Source organism: Argiope bruennichi, chromosome 7 (assembly GCF_947563725.1).
Source record: "Argiope bruennichi chromosome 7, qqArgBrue1.1, whole genome shotgun sequence".
Taxonomy (NCBI): Eukaryota; Metazoa; Arthropoda; class Arachnida; order Araneae; family Araneidae; genus Argiope; species Argiope bruennichi.
Genome location: NC_079157.1, coordinates 123,770,271 through 123,792,222, shown reverse-complemented (window position 1 = coordinate 123,792,222; position 21,952 = coordinate 123,770,271). Strand labels below are relative to the sequence as shown.

General features: G+C 25.0%; 2 protein-coding genes across 5 annotated transcripts in view; one reads left to right on the top strand and one right to left on the bottom strand.

Annotated features, from left to right (window-relative positions):
* LOC129976224 (netrin-1-like) overlaps positions 1-4,038 on the top strand; it is a 152,213-nt gene extending 148,175 nt beyond the window's left edge. For all 4 annotated transcript variants that reach the window (XM_056089682.1, XM_056089683.1, XM_056089681.1 and 1 more), the window contains one exon: positions 508-4,038. In XM_056089682.1, coding sequence (XP_055945657.1) covers positions 508-644 — 137 coding nt within the window. In that variant the 3' untranslated portion in view covers positions 645-4,038. The remainder of the gene's footprint in view (positions 1-507) is intronic.
* A 1,642-nt stretch (positions 4,039-5,680) lies between these two features.
* LOC129976387 (syntaxin-8-like) lies at positions 5,681-21,914 on the bottom strand. The gene is made up of 9 exons (XM_056089920.1): positions 21,729-21,914; positions 18,940-19,039; positions 17,265-17,353; positions 16,023-16,127; positions 14,764-14,888; positions 12,647-12,739; positions 9,377-9,478; positions 9,178-9,260; positions 5,681-5,838 (listed from the first exon to the last, which is right to left on the bottom strand). Exons 1-8 carry the CDS (start codon positions 21,749-21,751, stop codon positions 9,193-9,195), a joined length of 705 nt encoding a protein of 234 aa, XP_055945895.1. The 5' UTR covers positions 21,752-21,914; the 3' UTR covers positions 5,681-5,838; positions 9,178-9,192.
* Between the last annotated feature and the right edge of the window lie 38 nt (positions 21,915-21,952).

Sequence of the window (21,952 nt, the reverse complement as noted above, 5' to 3'; positions counted from 1 at the left end):
GTTCGAACTCGCAACCTAAGGGACGCAAATCCAACGCGCCCTACCAACTAGGCTATCCCTGCAAATTTCTGAAAGTACAGACCGACAGACAATCAACCTCTTATTGGATTTGATTCAAAATTTTCATAGGTGTCTACACTATAGATATTAAATTCATGTACCGAATTTTATGCATCTAGCTCTCTTCCTTTTATAGATATCGTGTTAATTTTGATTCGGTCAGTCGGAATGACAGACTTCCTCTAAATGGATTTTGCACAAAATTTGGTTAAAATCTACAAATTTGGTGATACCAAATTTCATCCGTCTAACTTAAAACGATTTTGAGTTATCTTTGTCACAGACAAAGACAATGCCAAAAAATGTGTTTTTCAAACTCATGAAAGTCTAAAATGTCTCGAGTTGGAATTTTGTGACGATCACAATACTTTCTCTATACTTCGTGTACGTGAAAGTAATAATTGGAATCTTTCACAATCTGTAATAACAATTGTTCCTTCTACACAGGTAAAGACTCGAGACAGCCGGAACATCCCGGTCTGACGGCCGACGAACGAAGTATCGTCATTGAATGGAAAGATGACTGGGCAAGGCGCATGCGCAGATATCAACGTAGACAACGGAAAGGCAAATGCAAGAACTGAAAGCGACACAGATCAAAACATCAAAAAGTGGAAAAGAATAATCATTTTTTCACAAGGTCGTAGTCTCCTATCTCCCCAAGTGTTTGTTGGACTTCCTCAGTGGTCGTTATTATCTGTATATTGTGTTTCGTATTACCGAGAAATGATTCCAAACAAAAAAGAAGACGGTGTAAAATTTCTGGATTTAGTAGACTTTTGATATAATGGAGTATTAGTTCATAGAATTACAATTAAAGTCGGCTTTACTTCCGTTCCACTGCTTTTGCAATCCTTAATTTTTTTTTCTTTTATAGATTGAGTAGGGATCTGAAGTGAAGAAGATAGTGCCCAAAGAAAATTGTTGCACTGGAGATAGGTTGCTCTTTAGCTATTGCGGGAACAGTACGATCATTCAATTCACATTAGATCGGGAAAGAAAAGCTACAATTGGCGATGTTGAGATTTGAAAAGAAAAGAAAAGGGAAAAAAAAAAAAAAACCTTGGCAAATCTTTTACAAAAAACAGCATCACTACAAAACTTCTCAAAGAAATACATCATATAAATATAATCTATATATTTAGTAAAAAAATTACAGCATATTTTAATTAATGACGGGGCAATATGGGGGAGAGAATAAAAAGAGGCAAGAAATTGAAAATTATATATATTATTATAAAAATCAAAACACTTTGTTAAAAGATATAGATGTATCAGATGAATGCAACATAAAAGAATCTGATAGTTATTACAATAATAATGATGAATCATTAATTAATTTAAGAAATAAGAATTATTCAAAAAAAAATTTCTCGAAATTATTAAACATTAAATATTTAAAGCAAAAATTTTCAATAAATGATAAAAAGTACAAATCAAACAAACCACAATCAAAAATTTTGAAATTCAGTTACTGTAAATTATCTAAGAATTAATGAAAAAAGAAAAATTGAACATTAAAATTCAATGTTAATAAAAGAATGGAAACTTTCTGGAAAAAACTTATCTTCCCACAATTCAAATCAACTTTTGAGAAATTTATTTATTAAGCGAAACGTTCATAAGGATGATGATATCTTTTTATGGGGGGAGGGGCTTAGAATATTTCGTTTTCATATTTTAATCATATATATATATAATATAAAAGAAATGAATAATAAAAAAAAGGTGATCGCTAAAAGGGCAAAAAAATCCTTCATTGTTTTAAAGTGTTAGATGTAACAAGTTAATACTTATATAGAGAAATTTATGTAAAATGTCTTTGATGTTCGTAATGTGCAAAATGTTATTATTATTTTTTATTTTTGAAGCTGGATGATTTAAATTAGAATAGATAGATTGTGAAATGCATGTAATTATTTCATACTTCTATGGAACAAAATATTATTTAATATTCATGTATATTTTGTATGATTTTTATATAGAAAATGCATTAAACAAATGTAGCTTCATCATTTATGTAAAGTTCCATGTTTATAGAAGTGTTGATTCTATGTTATTTTTATGTAAAATGAACAGAATAATATTCAGAAAACGATTGAAGCTGGATCAATTGCTTGTGTTAGAATTTATTTTTAGTGAATTATTAAAGGTAAAGGTTTGCACAAGTAAAGGCATGCACAATTAGTTTCTTAAGAAATATAGTTTAGTCCCATGGATTATTTGCTTTCAGTTGCTTTTTACTCCTTTCATTCATAAGTTTCAGAACATAAATTTTATAAATTGTATATTTTAATACATTTTGGCCCAACAATAATAACATTTGCATTAGCACAGATTATTAAAGTAATTATTTTAAATGCTTTTAAATCATGGCTCAGTAGGTTATTTCTAAACTATCAGAGATAGAAATTATTACCAGGTGGAAAAATGTTTTCAATGATTAACAGAATTTACTTCATAGCATTAAAATTAATAAATAATACAAAAAAAATTAGTCTAATTTTTAAACCCATAAAATTTTTAAACCCATAAGTAATAAAATATTCATAATGTTAACATTTCAATCAAAAAAAGTTTAAAATGATCGAGTAATGAAAATTTGAATTCCATTATTTCAAACCAATGAATAGCTGCCTCGAATATGTGATGCCTGTTGATTGGTGGATCTTCCATTAGACAGCCATTGAAATGGTCTAAAATAAGGATAATCAAAGTTTCATATTCTCAATTGCAGAAGAAATAAACATTTTTTTAATATTAGTCATATTTAGCAAAATAATTTTGATTCATCAATAAACCAGAAAAAAGAATAAATATTTAGACATCACTATTTTTTAGCAGATATTTACTGAATTAAATACCATAAAATATGATGATTTTTTTTTATATCGAGAGCTACTGTCCATTTGAAACAAGTACATCTCTAATGGTTCAGACATTAGCAATTGGGCCATGATAAAGCAAACATACTGTATAATCTAGAAATTTTGTTCCTTCAGCAATCATTTTGAAAAATAAAATTGTTCTAAAATTTTAATATGTCTATAATCTCTAATTACATTCTACTAAAATTCATTATACAATTATTTAGTAATGAAGTACTGAAAAAAATTTAACAGCTAAAAAAATTCAAATTAAATAAAAATCTAACAATCCATTTAGTTCTTAAATTCGTGGGAAAAAATCCCTCAATTACATGATATGGCGATTTAAATTTACTTTTATTAGATCAGAATATAATGTATTTCATTCACCTTCAGAATTTATGATATGAACATAAAAATTTAAGGCAAAAAAAGGCTGAAAAAGAAATGCCCCAAAAATATACTTTGATGCAAAAATGTTATATATATTATCCAGCACTACATAATCAAACATTACTTAACTGGTTAAATTTTAGCAATTATAATTATTTATTAGAAGATTTTTAATTTTAATTTGATTTTTCTCTTTTTAATATTAATTTTTAGTGCTGGGAGAAAATCTATCAAAATTCTCTATTTTCATGCAATACTTTTCAAGTGTTTTTGCTATATCAAAATGAAGGACGCATTTTCAAATTACTGTTATTGATTTTTAAGGAAAAAGTAACTTTGAATACAAAATGTAAATGTGAAGTTCAATAATTTTCCCCACATTTAATAAAAATAATTTCTGTGCTTTATTTGCTACAAAATCCACATATGAAATATCTCAGTTTTAATCTATCTGTATCAATTACAAGAATCGTAAATGATTACATATAAATATATAGCATGTTAAAGTGTATGTATCTCTATCTCTTCATTCAAAATTAGATAATTGTTTTAGATAGTTCTTAACATATCATGATGTCCATTGTGTAATGGCAGAAGATCTGACATTTGTGCCATAAGGTTTAGTCTAAAAATTTCTTCAAGTAAGTGTATAAGTAAATGTTTGTCAACTGTGTAATAAGTACTTAAATCATTTTGACTGTTCCTTTTTGGAAACAGGTTGCCAATAAAAAAATTCTATTAAAAGTCCCTAAGTGCTTGATGTTTATTGTCATTAAGTTCTCTGCATTTCTACAAATTAAATTAAAAAATCATTCATTATTAAAAAACAAAATAATCGAAATTTTATCAGGAAATTCACTGCAATTTCAACACATTTATGCAATCAACAGTCAACCACTGTTTTGCAAGTTTTAAGTTCATTATAGAAAATTGTGTATTAATTTTATAGATCTAACTTGAAGCATTGAAATAATACAGATAAAATAAAAAATAAATAAATGTATCCATTTCTTTTTAGAAATAAGCCAGAAACAATGACATTAATTGATCATGTAATGAAAAGGATGTAAATTAAAAAAAAAGATGTATTCACAATAAAGTTTACAAAAAGAATTGCATGCATAGCTATGGATTGACAGTCAATAAGCTTATAAAGATGCAAGAAAAAATAACTACTACAGAATCAACACTTTAAACCAGACATATTATAAAGCAAGATTGACAGAAGGACTACAAACTTTAGAAAATTGACTAATAAGAAATATATTTTAAATACAAAACAAGGAATGAAGTAATAGTATAAAGAAATTTCAAGTGAATAATAAAGTTGTTAAATCATCAGATAAGTTTAAGAGAGCGTACAAAGCCAATAGAATCAGAAAATATTTGTAACATTTTCATTTTTGCCAAATTCCTTCGGTCAGTTTAAAATGTTGAAAAATACAGTAACAATATTTAAAATTTAAATAATTGTTGAATTTTTAACAAAAGTATCAATAATATGCTATTGGATATAAAGGCAAATGGTTTTTAATCTTGTTGTTTTTAATCTTAATTAAACACACAAACTTTAAAATCTTTAGGAAAAACAAAACTTCAAAGATAAATAATAAATAATAAAAAAGCAATAAATGCAAAAATATCATAATATAAATAAATCACGACAATATAATATATCATCTCATGCAATAATAATCATCATGAAATAAACTTTTTATTAGCATAGTATAAATTAGAATATCATAATAAAATTTCAGTATACATATTCATAAATTAAATATGAGACTTTTGTCATAGCTTCACAATTCATGCTATATATTAAATGGAATTTTAGTTTTATTTGATTGTGATATTAAGAGTCTCATGAATCTATGAATACTAAAATTTTTACCACAGGTCATGCAAAAAAGCAAAGAAAAAAAATTTAGAATTTTTTATATAAGATTTTTTAAAATTATATCTAATATTTTGCATTAATATGTATTAACTACATTGAAACTATATTCTTTACTACTTCTCTGTTTTCCGAGCCTTTGCCTAGAATTTGTGTAAATTTATATGCAAAGTAAGATCTGGGCTTGCATATTTTTTGTCGATACTGTCTGTCATGTATCTTAGAGATTTACTGCACATAAGAGTTTAGATTACTATGCAACATTATGGTAATTGAAATCAGTTTCCCAACAGAATATTCATATAATGTAATAAGTAATGTTGAAAAAATATAACATTAACAGTCTTGGAAAAGCAGCTATATTTCAAAATGTATAGTTAAGAGCTGGCTCCCCACTACCTAATTAGATCTTAAATCTAAAGAAAGAAATATGCATTCAATGTAAACAAAAGCATAGAAAAAGACATAAGAAATATGAATTACTTTATTTCTGATATATAAAAAAATGAATATACATTAAAATATATTTAATTTATTATGACAGATAGACAGTCATTCAATACATACATAACTTCACATAAACAGCATCAGATCATGCCAAATTGCATTGTTCCCACACAAAACCTGAAAAGGAAATATTAATGTAAAAGGTGCTTATGATTAATTTTTAACTTATTTTGCATGTATAAGCAAAATACAGCTAATATATTTATGTAAACTTTCTTTTTATAACCCATAACTGATTTCATGCACCAATTTTATGCAAAAATTCATTTTTCAAGTTATTCAAACTTGAACTTTTTAAAACTTTTCAAGCTAAACAAACTTCCTTGCATTGGATTATAATAAGACTAGTTTAAAATTTCAATAAATTTTTTAACTAATATTTAAATAACTATAAACTAACTATTTTATGTTAATAAATTTCTTATTTACCTCATTCAAGTAGAAAGTTTATTTATCAGAAATTGTTTCAACTTCTAAATAGCTATCCATCATTTGTTCAATAGGGGCTCTCAAATAGTGATACATGTAGATAGACAAATAGATGCAAAAGTAAGATGGAACATACAATTCAAAATTTTTTTAAAAAAAAAAGGGGGGGGGGTTAAATTTTTAGTGTTAAAGCAAAAAACTATTTAATACCTTCCACAAAACAAAAGTTATGAAGAAACCATTCTCATTTTATGAACATATTATTATTATGTCTTACACCAATATTATATATATGGCTGATAAAAGTTCCAGACATGAGATAAATCTATTTTTTTTTAATTCAACTCCATAAAATATTTTATGTTTCTCATTAAAATTGCCTACTACTTGAATAGTTGATTATTGTGGTGAGTAACTGTTAACTTTCAAAAGTTAGCTTAAATCAGAAAAATCATTTCATGCTGTTTTCAATTATTTTGCATTGAATCAATGAACCAGAAAATAAAAAGAATAAAATTTAAAAGCTTAAAATGTAACTGCAAATGTTTTTTGAGTTAATTTGATTTTTTTTCTTTTTTTTATTTAAGCTAAGGTTTTAATATTACCAATAAATTGTTCTTCATACAAAAGTGGATGGGGGCAATAAAAAAAAACAATCAAGAGGCACAAGAGAGAGAGAAAGGAAAGGAAAGGGGGAATGTTTGGGAACTAGTTAAGAAGGTAAATTGAAATTACTTAAAAGACTTATTCATTATTATAAAGTTTGCCACTCTAAAAATTTAAGTAGTAATTTATACACAGCTTGGAAAGCAACCAAGTAATCATTTACTGATCTGAACACAGTGAAAATTTAAATTACAATATTGTGTATTTGTGAACTGAAAACGATTATTTATTCAATTATGGAAAAATATCTCAGCAAGACAAATTGCATATCAAGCAACTATTGATATACAGATGCTTTCCTTTCTTCATAGTTGAGATACTTGATTTTAGAAAAAAAATTACCTTATAAAGAATTTGGCCTTGTAAAAGATACATGGAATATATTATTATCTGCAGCTTTCATAAAACATATATTTTTATAGTGAGTACAAATATTACGAATCTTTTTCTAAATTTCCATTCAGTTTATATATCAAAAAAGATACTAATATTCTATTTTTAAAATGTAATATAAAACAACTGATCATTAAATTTCTTTTATAATCCATCACCATATAAAAAACTGATTTACATGTTCTCATTGATTTCATGATAACATTTAATCTTCATGGATCTATGGCAAGAAAATAAGAAATTAAAGATATGAAATCCAAAATTTTTTATTGGATTGCAAACATATCCTCCATTAAATAATAAAGCCTTAAATCTCTAATTAATTTATTAAACTCGAAATTAAGTCAGCATGAGTAGTCTCTCCAAAACTTTCTTGCATACTTTCTAATAAATGCATTTGTGTATAATTAACCATATGCCACTGACAAACAATAGTTATGAAAGAGCCCACTAAAATATATTATTTGGTAATAAATAGTTGGAATGCTATTAATACATAAATACCAAAAAATTGAATGAGTATTTTGGGCACCCTTTTTTTTCCAGCTGATTAAAACCAAAATTTGATACCAAACTAAAATTGTTGTCAAAAAATCACATATCAAATTTCCTTTATTTAAGTCATTGCACTTTTAAGTTACTATGTTTGCATGCTTTTGTAAATACAGACCAAGACATATTCAAATTTAAATGGATTTGGTTCCAAATTTGATACATATTTACACTTTAGATGTTAAATTTGAGTATCAAATTTTATCCATTTAGCTCCTTCCTTTTGTAATTATCATATTAACTAATACTCAGAAAGCCAGAGAAACAGACTTCTTATGAGCATATTATCTTCAAAATTTGATAGGAATCTACGAATTTGAAGTCAAGATTATGTACCAAATTTCATTTGCCTAGATGAAAGCATTTTTGAGTTATTGTATTCAGAAACAAACAGACATAATTCCAAAAAAAAATCTGTTTTTCAAACTTAGGGATGTTAAAATATGGCGATTTGTGAAAATCTTAAATTCAAAGTTTTTGCTGAATACTTTCTCTGTATACGAGTAAATAATAATAGTAAAAAAAGGGGCAGATTAGAATTTAACAAAAATTAGCAACCAAAAAAAGAATATTTCCATAGGTTTGCAGCATGTAAACTTCCTGTATATTCAATTGACAACTTTTATTGAAGAATAGTATAAATACACATTTTCTTCTATAATTATATGTGCAGTAAAACAATACATTTTAATCCTTGTAATTTTTATTTATTTAATCTTTCATAAGGTAATAAAAAAATTTAGCAGAAAATGAACAGTATAATAAAATTGAAAACTATAAATGATACAACAGCCAGAAGCAAAAATATTGACAGAAAAAAAAAAAGCTATTCAACCAGTTCACAGGCAGTCCATACCAGTAATACCTCTACATGTTATCTTTTGAATTACTTAGAAGCTACCAAGCAAATATTTCATTTGCTACATTATAAAGCATTGTACATTTGACACCTTAACATAAAAGACGGTTTTTGAAATATATATAATTTACAGATATTAATTCCTTTTTAAAGCCCATGCTGAAAAACTGACACAAATATTTGATAATAGTGCAGAGTATATAAATCTTTCTAAAATAAAGCAGAAATAAAATGAAAAAAAAAATCTTTCTCTAAATTTTGCAAAAGAAAAAAAAACTTTTAAATTAGTTTTTATTTTAAATAATATTTTAATAACATTTATGCAAAAGTTATTTTATTCTATTTCATCTAAAAATACTGTAAATTTGAGAAGAATTAAAAATGAATAAAAAAAGAATAACATGTATTGATAATATATAAAAATATCATACATTTTTATTTAAACAGATGTTATATTATTAAAGATAGTAAAGGTATAAACATAGCATTACAGATAAATATAAATTTCATTCTTTTAATCAAATATGAAAATCATGCAAAAAAATGATCAACCTTACATTCTCATATTATGGTCACTTAGTAGGAATCATAGAAACAACAGCAATTGCTATTAATAGAAGAATTATTACAATCCAATAGCCTGCAAATTAAAAAAACAAAAAAATTAAGCTACTTATATTTCTTATATTTAAATATTAAATGGCAAGGAAGCACATGATTAAGTACAGAAAGATTACTATTTATTTAAAAACTCACCACAAGTTCCAGATTTTCTATCAACTATGGCAACATGTCTAGTTTCTTTAATCAGACGTTCTCTTGTATTGTCAGCATGATCAACAATGTCATCAATTATTTCTATGTAAGACAAAAATGTTGTTCAACTGATGTTAAATGTTGCACAAAAATAGTTATTTTAATATTGTTATCTAATTAATAAAGATTGAATATAAAAGAGAAAATTAGTAATATTAAAGATGAAATGTTAAGAATATATTTCATGTTTATTTTCATAAAATTATTACTTCATGTTTACGTATTTTGTGCACTAGGTAATAATATTATATTTTTTCCCAGGGTATCCTCCTAGTTGAAGTAGCTGCAGATAAAATTATATCTTGCTAAATATTACAATAACATGAATCAAGCAAATAATCAAGGAAAAAATGACAATAACATTCTATTTAACTCATAAATGGCCAATTCAACTTAAAGCAGAGGTATCAATATATCTCTGTTAAATCATGCTAAAAATGCCTAGCTTGAAATAACTGTAAAATATTAAATTTCAAACATTTAAGAAAAATTACTGGAAAATCAGTAAAAAATTGTTTAATTTTTTTAAATAATTATATGTTAAAAAATATTTAAATTACAATAATATATCAAAAATAAGGATTACTTCGGAATTTATTTCATTACATCAAAGATAAATAGAGGAGAAAAAATACAAGATAGCGATGTTTCAATTTCAAAATTTAATTAATGTGTGGTAAAGTAGCTGAAAAACGTTTAGTAGTTTGGAAATATATACCAACTTGTTAAAATATAGCAAAAGAAAAAAAGAATGGAATGGAATCAATTTTGCAATGGAAATGAAAAGTGAATGGTTTTCACATGGAGATAATGGGTAAATCTACTTATTTGTGGTTCAAATACTATCCACAAAAGTTTTAATCTCAAAATTATTATTCTAATTCAAGATGTTATCATTATTTTTTTAAGTAAACTAAAATTGTAGTTCTTTCTTCATAATTGTAGATGGATATTGTAATGCAATACAATTATCTGTAATATTCCATAAATGCACAAATACTGACTTCCACAAGGTGTTGGCAAGTCCTCAATCCATTTAAGAATTGATTAAAGCAAATGAAACAACTTTGAAACTAAAATATGTTCTACAATATCTTGGCTCTTCAAGACAATAAATTAAAAATTATGAAATATAATATACTATAAATAATACATTATAAACACACAATAACAATATAATACAATAAATACAATATAAATTTAAAGTTACTATACAACTAATAATGAAATTAAATAGTTTATATATGCAACAAGATTTTAGTCGTCCAATTTCAATATTTATAAATGAATCTGAAATTCAACATTACAGTTAAAATCCTTTATATGGTAAATTTTTAGTGGTCCTTCTCTCTTCTGGGGGAAAAAAATCAGATAGAAAACATTTCTGTAAACAATTTGTATACTCAGGAAATTAACAAAATAAGGCAAGATACAAAGTTTGTGACATTGCATCTTAATACCAACTGCTGATGCAACAACAGGAGATACAAACATATAAGTGGAATTTAAAAGACTGACAGGAGTAGCAATAAACTAATAGGGAAATAGACAAGAACAGAAATTGACACAAAACATTAAATAAAAAGTGAAAAACTTTTATATATTTCCGAATGGCTTCTAGAATTAGATTCTGAAAAATGCATCAATTATCCTTTAGTGTGCAATTTAGCTGAATTTTTTAAGTATTTTTTTTTTTTTTTGAGCATCTCACTCCAAAAGGAAACTAGTAAAAAGTCTTAAATGAATAAATTACAAGAACAATGCAGCCAAAGAAGATAGCTAAGCATTATTTTTATAGCATATAAAAAAACATAATAAAAATTATATAGATTTACTTATTTTATGGGATCAGATGGGGATGGGATGCGTACCTATAAATAACAAATCTAATCCCCTCACGAAACCTATGGTGACTTGATTATCAAACAATATTGAAAATATTATAAATTAGAAACCCTGCAATTTGGAATATCTTTGAACCAATTATTGCTTATTAATCAATTAATCACTGACCATTTTTTGAACGAAGTCATGAATTTCTTCTTATTTTTTCTTTCTTTTTTTTCAATATTTACAAAGCATTCTCATTCAATAATTCCAACTAAAGATACAAACATTACAAATTAAATTATAAGTTGATTCTCAAATCTTGGGATAAATTTTGAAAGAGGATACAAACCCAATATAATACATATTTTTTGATGGATATGTATGGGTAAAAATTGTGTGCACATACACACACACACACACAAAATAAAACATGAAAAAAAATAGAAGAAAGAAATATTTTGTAATAATGCTGTAAAAAAATATTATTCTTTTCATGCCTTATTTACTTGTACTTATTTATTTACTTTGTATGCATTGTTAAACGTGTCACTTCACCAGATATATTTCTGTATAAAGAAATATAATGGTGAATTGTACCTCTTTCCACTCAAAAAAATTGTTCCTAGATTTAGACTTACTCATGTTATTAATTTCATGTGATTTATCCATTTCTATTAATTAATTCAATGGCAAAAAGCCTCCTATGACGATCACTTTTTATATTTGGAATGTAGTACTCCAAAATAAAAATGACTTGTTATATGATCTCTCTAACTTTATCTCTTAATTTTAAACAAATCAAGCAACCATTCTCTCACACTAATTCAACACCTAAAGAATTCCTTTAATTTAACAAAAATTAGTTCGCACAATAAAGTAAGAACCATTAATCAAAGGAATGAATGAAAGCCCCATTGCTGTTATATTTAGCATAATCAATGTAGTAGATATAGCAACATAAATTATGATGAAAATTAAACACTGAAAGAATATTTCATTGTTAAAAAGATTAATTTTAGCTATCAATAGAATACGCCCCAACATGCATCTTTTTAGGGGGCAACTAAGATGGAGAAAATTAAGTATAAATGAAGATGCTGATATTAACTATGTTTTAATCAAATAAATTGAATACTAGACATTATGTTTTATAGAAATTGAGATAAAATTCTTAGCCCAGTTTTAGTACACTGAATGATCAAAATCGCATCTAATCACTTGATAGTTTTATATTTAAAAAATCTTTTACCAATGACTTAAAAACTAAGCAAAGTACTTACAACTTTTAAAAAAAATATTAACTTTACAAACTTATGCTGTCTGATTCATATTTCTTTGAAGTAAAAATGTAGGTTATAACAAAAGAAATATGTCACATACCATTTTGCAAATCGATTTCTTGTCCAATATTTTGAGCCATATGCTTCTGCCGTACAACCACATCATACAAGGTATCTAATCCTTTGTCTTGTTCTAAAACAAATTCAAATATTAAATTAACAACATGACAGAATCAGTTTAATACACTGAAAATTTTAGATAAAAATATATGCCTGAAAATAGCAAATATTTTAAATCTGGACAAACATTTAACAATATAATTTTTTAGAAGAAAAAAAAAAGGCATAGTAGAATAAAATAAAATTATACAAAGATTATATTTAAAAAAAGAAGAAAAAAAACTTTCAGATTGCAAATTAGAAGCATTAACAAATTCTCATCACAGATTGAAAGAAAAACATACTCATTTTATGTAATTAATTTGCTCTTCACTTTTATTAGAAAATTTAATCAGAAGGAGAGATATTTTATAACTAATAATTAATTAGGATATAGTTCCATAGACAGAAAAAAAAATGAAAATAAGCCATTATACTAAAGTAAATCATTAAATCTTACTTATTCAATATAGTTATGTTAGTTTGCACCATTTTATTTTAGAAATAGTGATGAACACTTTTAGAAAATTAAAACATGTATATGCATAATATTATTGACTGGTAGACTTATTTAGACATTAACATGCATGACTGGTGATTCTTTCTAATAGCAAATAAGAAACAAATCAAGAGATGATATATAAAGTTCTCAGTTGAAGCCAATATGTTACAAAACCTAATATGACATCTTAATGATGTGTTAAGAATCTTTATGAAAGACTGCAAGTCACAGACTGGTTGAATATGAGTCATGAACCATAATTATCTTGAAATACATTAAGAAACTTGGATACACTTAATTCACAAATGAGTACAAATTGCCAACAAATGACTACAAACTGCCCAACATTCATTTTAATTTTTAAAATTTTCCTATGAACATTCTATAACAATTATTTTTTCTTTTTTCTCGCATATATCCTCAACTTCTGTTAATATTTAAATAATTATTCATGCAACTTGTTTTTTTATGATATTGTAGCTGCCTGTGTTGATTAGTCAGTTTGTCAGTATTAAGGCTCACTAAAATTTTCAATTAAATATTTTATATAACTTTTTTTCTTAAACTTTTTTAAGCTTCTTCTGTAAAATATTTTTAAACTTCAAATTTCGATGGTCAGCTAATTCTCTCATACTTAAGGAAGGAAGAAAGAAGCCTCAATAGGAAACCTTAAGACACCTGTTTATTGCACTATGCATCTCTCTCTCTAATTTTCTGTCAGCTCTCATAAAATATCAGTTTTAAAGTGGAAATCATTAAATTACAATTAATATAAAAACAATTTTTACTCAAACCAAGCATTTTTTTTTAAATTTGAGTACTGAAAATAGTCATTTGGCATTGAAATCTTATGTACAGTACAGAATATTTTTTATAATTTATTTAATGTCTCAAAGAATTATTCCAACAACAATTTCTCTGGTTCTTATAAAATTCAATTTTTAATTTTACTTTCACAAGAATTTAAAGGATATCAATAATAGTATTTTATTTTGTTTCCATCAATAAATATACTTCAATAAATAATGAAATCTAAATTTTATACAGTCTTTTGGTCCCAGACAATCGTATTCTGTGAAATACTTTTAACACTAAAACTTTTAAACAAACAAATAAACGTCTCTATGCTCTGCAATCAAATCTGACTGACTTATGAAGTTTTCAGTATTACAATTTTAAAGCAATCACCAATTTCATAATCTTAACCCTATCAGTTTTAAGAAACCCTGGATGCTTGACATATATTCTTCTTTCTTACAGGTAAAGAAAGCATAACATTCCATGGACCTGAAAATATTATGTAAAAAAGAACAAATTCTTTGAATGTTCATAACACAATTCCATCTGCTAATTTCATACCCTTCTACGAATATTCCAAAATGGTATGCTTTTAGCAAATTATTGTTTCACATTTAATAAATATAAAAATACAAAAAATATCTTTATTAACCTGTATAAAAAAAAATTCTGTATAAAAATTCAATGGAATAATAAAAAATTCACATTATATGAAATATTTAGATTGAATAATAATCTTTGAATATTTAGAGCAATACCTTTGATAGCAAATTGCTGTTTTTCTCGAATTTCATCAAATGTTAAATCTCTAGTACTCTCATCTTCTTCAATATCCCATACATTAGTTGAATGTGTACCAAGTTCAGCTCCAAGTAAAGCTGTCCTAAAATAAGAATAAACAACAAATTTTACTATTTTATATATAATTCATAGATCAAGTAAAAATTGAGTCTCCATTTAGCATTTGTTCTCATAGTAAAAATAATGTATGGGAACAGTAAAATTGGTTATAATAACATCCAGAACTGCATTAGAGAAGAAATTAATCACCATATCTAATTCATTGCTATATATAAACTAAAATTCATTTCCTAATCATTCAAACTTTGTCTTTAGTGCAACCTTTGTCTTTAGTGAATAATTATGAATAGAAATATCTTTCCGACTGCAAAGGGTTAAATTATATGGGCTATTCTTTCATCCATTGAGCCTTCCTATTTTATTCTGAAATTGTGCTTGCCATGACTTGGACAAAAATTTGATTATTTCACTGAAATCATAAAAAATAAAAATCATAATTAAAGACATCAAATACTATTTCTTCAAAGCATATTATATATATACATGCCAACCTTATAATAAAAAAAACCCATAATAAGACAGTTTTCAAAAAGAAACCACCAACTTTTAAAAGTATCAAAATTCTTACATCATTCAGCATCTCTAATAAAAATATTCAACAATGTCAGAAAAAGATAACTCCAAATCAATGAATATGAATTATTTCAATCATTATATTCATTTTCTGTCTCAATATTTTCTCTCTACGTTTTTTAAAAATTCAAAGCCCATATGAACTGATTGTTAGCACAATATTGTAACCATAAATCAAGGAGCACAGTATAAATTTTACACACACATACCTGCAAATTCAAAGCCCATATGAACTGATTGTTAGCACAATATTGTAACCATAAATCAAGGAGCACAGTATAAATTTTACACACACATACCTGCATATATATATCATATTTGCAATACCAATTAGATACAAGACACAGAAGAAACACGTTTTAAGATGTATTCATAAAAAAGCAAAGAATAAATAATAGAATATTATTTATTCATTACAAATAAAAATTGCAGTTTAAATAACTGAAAATTACTTAAAGTAAATCAAATATACGAGTAATTATTTAAAAGGTTTGATTAAATAAAACTTCCAAGTGTTCCTAAAAATTCATGTCTCTGATAAGATACTTTTTTCATGAAATCAAATAAACTGATACAAAAATACCTTGAACCACCTTCTTCTTTTAAACTGAAGGCATCATCAATTTGAACTTTTTTGCTCTTTAAAGCATCCATTAATCCTTGTCTCCTCTGAAACTCTCCATCAGTACTTAAAAAATTTAAAGAAGTCTCACAAAATTCTTCAATACATAGAAAAGAAATTTAAGTAGTATTTATATAATGTAGCACTTGAAATTACTATAATTTATCTATAACAAAAAATAGTAAAAAAAATCCAATAATTGCATTAATTAAAAAAGGAAATCCAAAAAATAATAATAATTGTTTCAATTAAAAACAAAAGTTTCTTCCCCAAATTAATGTACATGGGTTTCCACGATACTTTTAAATACTTTCTAAATTTTTTGCTACAAAATCTGGTTAAAGAGTTATGTCAGCTGAAATCTGCTGAGAAATTTGAGTATACATATTGACTTGTTAGAGCTAAAAATAAAAAGAATTTAATCTATTTAACCAAAAAAGTTAAAAGATAAAATTTCAAAAAGATGTCTGTAGTTAATTGGTTAAAGGGTACTTTTAAAATGTGCCTTTATTTATCAGAAGTAATTACATTTTAAACTTATTTATTTATTTATTTAAATATAAGCAAACTCAGCATTACATTTCATTCATAAACAAAACTCATGGGTTATCAGTGAAATCCATCATACAAACACCAAGTAGTAAAAAATGACAATGTGAATGAAGATTTTATAAATAATAGAAGCTTATTAAGTTGGGTTAAGTCAATTTGGAGTGACATACATTTTCCATAAAACGAAAAAAAAATTTTAATGAATTTTAAAGTTATTTTTGGTAGTCTTATTTTTAAACTTTAAAGATCTGTTAGAAAAATTTAAAAGATACATATATGTAGCAAAATCAATTTTAAAATAGATTTCTTTTATAATCTCTTGCACACAATTTCTTTTAAATATCTAAATGCATGTAATTATTTTAAATTATTTTTTAAATAATAAAAGAAGAAAATATTATTTCTTACATTAAAAAGAAAACAATAGAATTAAAAGGGTAAAGTAGATTATTTTTCCTTTTATAGCATAACAAATCCAAAAATAAATTGTCACAAAGTTCATATTAGTATAAAAAAGTCCACTTACAGCTAAAATATCAGTTTCAATGGAATGCAATTGAAAATTATTAAAGAAAAAAAATTCATAAAAGAATATCATTAAAGGGGGAAAATGCAAAGTAATTTTTTTTTAAATAAAGTATGAAAGGATACAGTAAACTTTTTGATGCTAATAGAGTTTGATTTAAAGATGTCACATTGTCATCATATTTTTTCATTAATTTCCTCGCATTGGCACTTGCCTATAAGCAAAAGTAAAGGAAGTTCATTCAGAATACATCAAATATCATATAAATTCATCAGCAATAAATATTATTTTAATTATCTATCTTACAAGTTTTAATAATGCAAATCAAGAAGCAAATAAGTTTCTTGATATCAACAGCTTATTGCTCAAAAATGCTTTGCTATCATCAAAAGGTTGTCAATTCATTTAATAATCAGCAAATTTAACAATAATTTATTAAAATTCATTCCTATACATTCAATTTTAAAAATATCTAAAGTTATTTATTTTACAATGATTAAATGCAACAGAAGAAATTTTTCATGATTTTTATTGATCTGGGTTGTGATTTAAAAAAAAAAAAAAAGAAGAAGAAACTTAGTGTCAGAAATAAAGTAATAATAAACTGAGCAATTTGATGAAATTTAATGATCCTAACACTAAAGATAAATAAAAAAGAGAAAAATCACAAAGGTAATAAAAAATTTGAAAATGATGAGGATAGTTAAGTAATATCAACACTTGAAAACATTCATCAAGCAATGGTAATGATTGTTCGCATGAGCCTTTGCAAAAGCAATTGTATGCTTAGTGTGGGGTGGGATGTAATTGATGTGAAACATTTTCATGAAACACCTTTTATCAAGCCTTTGTGTCTACATAGACTAAGAAGTAATCCTGAAATCATATTGGGTTAGACAAACAAGACATGGCTAATAATCAACAAAAAAATAAAGTTTGCAATAATAATTCTCTAGAGTCTCATGAAATAAGGAAACAACGCATCTCAAATAAATAAATTGAAACATGTACTAGCCGATATTATAAGTATTATCTAAAATAAGGGGGAAGGTGAAAGATGGAAGGGATTATTTTTACATTTTATCTAACAACACAGTGAATTTTGATTTTCAATGAAATTTGTGATATAATAGCCATAGAAAATCTCCAAATTTGAATTAGCCATAAAACAATACATAAGTTCTGAATTAAAATAATATGTATAACCAGCTAAAAATGAGTGAAGAGAATTGAAAAAAAAAAAAAAACTCATATCTAACAGGACAGAAATCAAGACTTAACAAAGAAATCTAGATATAAACATCTAATTAACTGCCTATCATCCATCTTCTTGGGGTAAAACTGTCTAAAATTTATAGTTTTAATTTCCAGAAATAAGCAATATCCATTAATTCTTCTTTAAGAAACAATTGTCCATATAATACGTTTTTTTTGTTTTGTTTTTTGGAAAGTGGGGTGGGGGAGGAACTTTTCTAATTTCTAAGATACTAATGGAGAATAATAACTTAATCAATTACCTAAACAATAAAGTCTGATAAATTTATACTTCAGATAGTTAAGTATAATTTACTAATTACAATTGAAAGTCCAAGATATTCAAAATTATATTTAATTTATTGAATGATTGGCAATTCGTTGAATTATAGTCAATCTATTAAGCTGTAATATACTTAAACAGCCAACACAAATCTAATCAATTTTTTAGAACCTTAAAATATAAACATACATTAAAAAGGTAAAGAATTTATATATCTTACAATATAAAAGTAAAAATGCATATAATTATAAAAAATTCATTACCTTGCTAGCTGCTACACTATTTTTTGGTTGTTGATTACGATAGGATATTTTTTCCATAATCTCTCGACCAAGACTCTCACAGGCATCATATTTTATCATCCTAAAATATTTCAGCAATTAAATAATTTTATACAAACTTAATATCATTTATAGAATGTAAAAAGACAATTTTACCCAATCTCCTTTTACTCTCTACAAATAAACTATTTTGTCTTATTGTAATATATAAAATTATAATATAGTATATACACAGGGCATATATATATATTTTTTCGTTATATACCAGGAAATATATTCGGAATATTGTGTTTATATGGTAGGTTCAAAATTTTCATTTCATGCCACAATAATATTTAATTTAAAATATCTTTATAACCAACAGACAAATTACATTAAAAAAAGTTACTATAATGTAAATGAAAAATACATATCTGATTTAAGTGACTTAGATTCATAGCCAAGTTGAATATTATTTTCATATCAGAAAATAAACATCTTGACTCACCAGAAGACATAAAGCTGTTATCACATTCTCTAAAACTTTCAAACAAGATAATTAAATCCCAGTCAAATTGATTTCCATTTTAAAATAGATTTTATACTGAAACCAATCATTAAACTTCAGACATTAGCTACAATATTGCATTCAAATTCAATATCAAACTCCATCTAATAACACATGAATATTATATTACATATTCTAGAATTTCAAAATTCTTATATCCAGCTAAAAGTAATAGAAAAATTTATTATTTATACAGAGTGCATAGTGAAGAATTGCTGAAAAAATTAAGTACTCTTTAAGCCCTTAAGTAAAAAAAACAAAAAAAAAAAAAAAACACTTTTTTACATTATGTATACTTAAACCTGCCTATTTTCTAAGCACAGTGTATTTTCCAATTTATAATAATACAATGTTTTTGTTGAAAAATGTTTAAATTTAAATGTGTATTTTTTAAAGTTTAATTTTAAGCGTGCATTTTTAAAATTTTCCTGTTTGTTTTTGCAATATTGCAAAAGCATGTCTTCTCTTATACAACAAACTTTTGGTTTTGACAAAAACATAAAAATAAATTTTAAAAAAACTATCATTACCAAAAAATTAAGTAAACTTTTATAAGACTAATAAAAATTTGGAATCTTTTTCAATATATCTTAAAATTAACAAATCAGAAGTTAATTTGGATGGATATACCATTTCTGAAAATGTTAACATTGATAGACACATAAGAATTACCAAAAATTTGTCCAAAAAAGCATATGACCAAACATTTTGTATTTCATATTTATATATACTAATATAAATATCTGACAAGGCTGGAGTGAAAAATATAAACTTTATCCAATGTTAACTCACAATATTTAGCTACTCAAAACATTTTATTTGCAGCCTTATAAAGTTATGAGCTAAAGCATTCTAGGATGGATAACATCATATGAATGGCAAAACTGCCAAATATTGACAATAGAATAATTATTGAACTGATAATAATAATTCTAACTGAATATTTTAAGTCAAATGTTTTTTAAACAGAAAAGAATAATAGTGTTTAGAAATGTTCAGCCTATAAAAAAAATTATCATTTTGTACTTCAAAAGTTTAACAAAGAACTTTTTTTAATGAAATTTCGAAAATTTAATAAAAACCTTTTTATTTATATAATGTTTATTTTTTATTTATTTATTTATTTATTTATTTATTTTTTTTGCATTAGTTTTAAAAAAGTTACAGAAAACATGATTATACATTTTACAAAGAAATGAAAATTATTTCACCATTCCAAGTTTGAATAAGCAATGGAAATAAAGTCGAGAAATTAAATAGACCCCAGCTGTATAGTTAGAAGTAAAATAAAAATAGAAAATGACACTTAATGCAAATTTTTAAAAGCATTTTATGAAACTAAGACAAGATAATATATGTCCATTGTCTCAAAGTTTTGGATTTTAAATTACAGTTAGGAAAGTAAATTTTTTCTATCACAATGTTTACACCATGAATGTAATTTAACTATTAGATAAAGCAACAGCTTTATTTTAAATTTCATCACAATAAAAAGAAATAAAAGGGTTTTTAACTTTGAATACTTATAATTAATTAATATAAATTAATATAATAAACAAAATAACATTTGGTTTTATTATGTCAAATTTATATAATAAATATAATATAATTTGTTTATTACATAATCATAAATATAATAAACTTTATTAAATTAATTTTGATAAATTAATAAATTAATAAATAAAGCACAGCACAAAAATAAAACTCGTATCATTAAAAAGTTCATTGTTTAGAATTTTAATGTGAAATAAAAACGGTTTTTGAAAGATAATACACTCCAAAACTATTGAAAAGTTAAAATAGAATATCCTTTAATGTTTAAGCAATAAAAAATTTAATTATAATGTTGAAAACAATCTCCTATTATCCAAGATGTAACATGTGCGAAATAAAGTAAGTTCAGATTCAATGGAGTATAGTATTTTGTGCATAGTGATTTTAGGATCATAAAATGTACGAACAGTATATGCCAAGCTTAAAAGGAATTTAAATTAAGCGATTACTTGGTCAATTAACATGCAATCATTTATATATATAACTGTCAATGAAAATGTATTACTTTTTCATTAAAATAGACTGAAGAGCACAGAAACTTTATCTCATAATGACTGAAACTCATAGAATACATAATTCGAATTCATAAAAAAATGAAATTGATAATAAGAATGTCAGATATCAAAGAAACTTGACAAACTGTAAACAGTTGCAAGAATAGATACATTACCAAGAATCTTGTGTAAATGCCATGGTGAAAGAAAACAACGAACTTTAAAATCTTTCAGAATATTATAAATGTATAGATAATTATATGTCACACAGACAACAGAAAAAAAACTAGCACAATTTTAATTGTCACATGATAAACGAAAATAAACCCAAAAACTATTTAGTTTTGTCAACAAACTTTTGTTGTTGCCATGCCCAAACTCTTTAAAATCAAGAAGTGCA

Excerpts from the sequence above, each read along its gene's own strand:
- LOC129976387 (XM_056089920.1), bottom strand. The coding sequence starts at position 21,751 with ATGGCATTTACACAAGATTCTTG. Across the intron at positions 19,040-21,728 it reads GCATTTACACAAGATTCTTG|GATGATAAAATATGATGCCT; the intron begins GTAATGTATCTA and ends GAAATATTTTAG. Across the intron at positions 9,261-9,376 it reads TAGAAAATCTGGAACTTGTG|GCTATTGGATTGTAATAATT; the intron begins GTGAGTTTTTAA and ends TTTAATTTGCAG.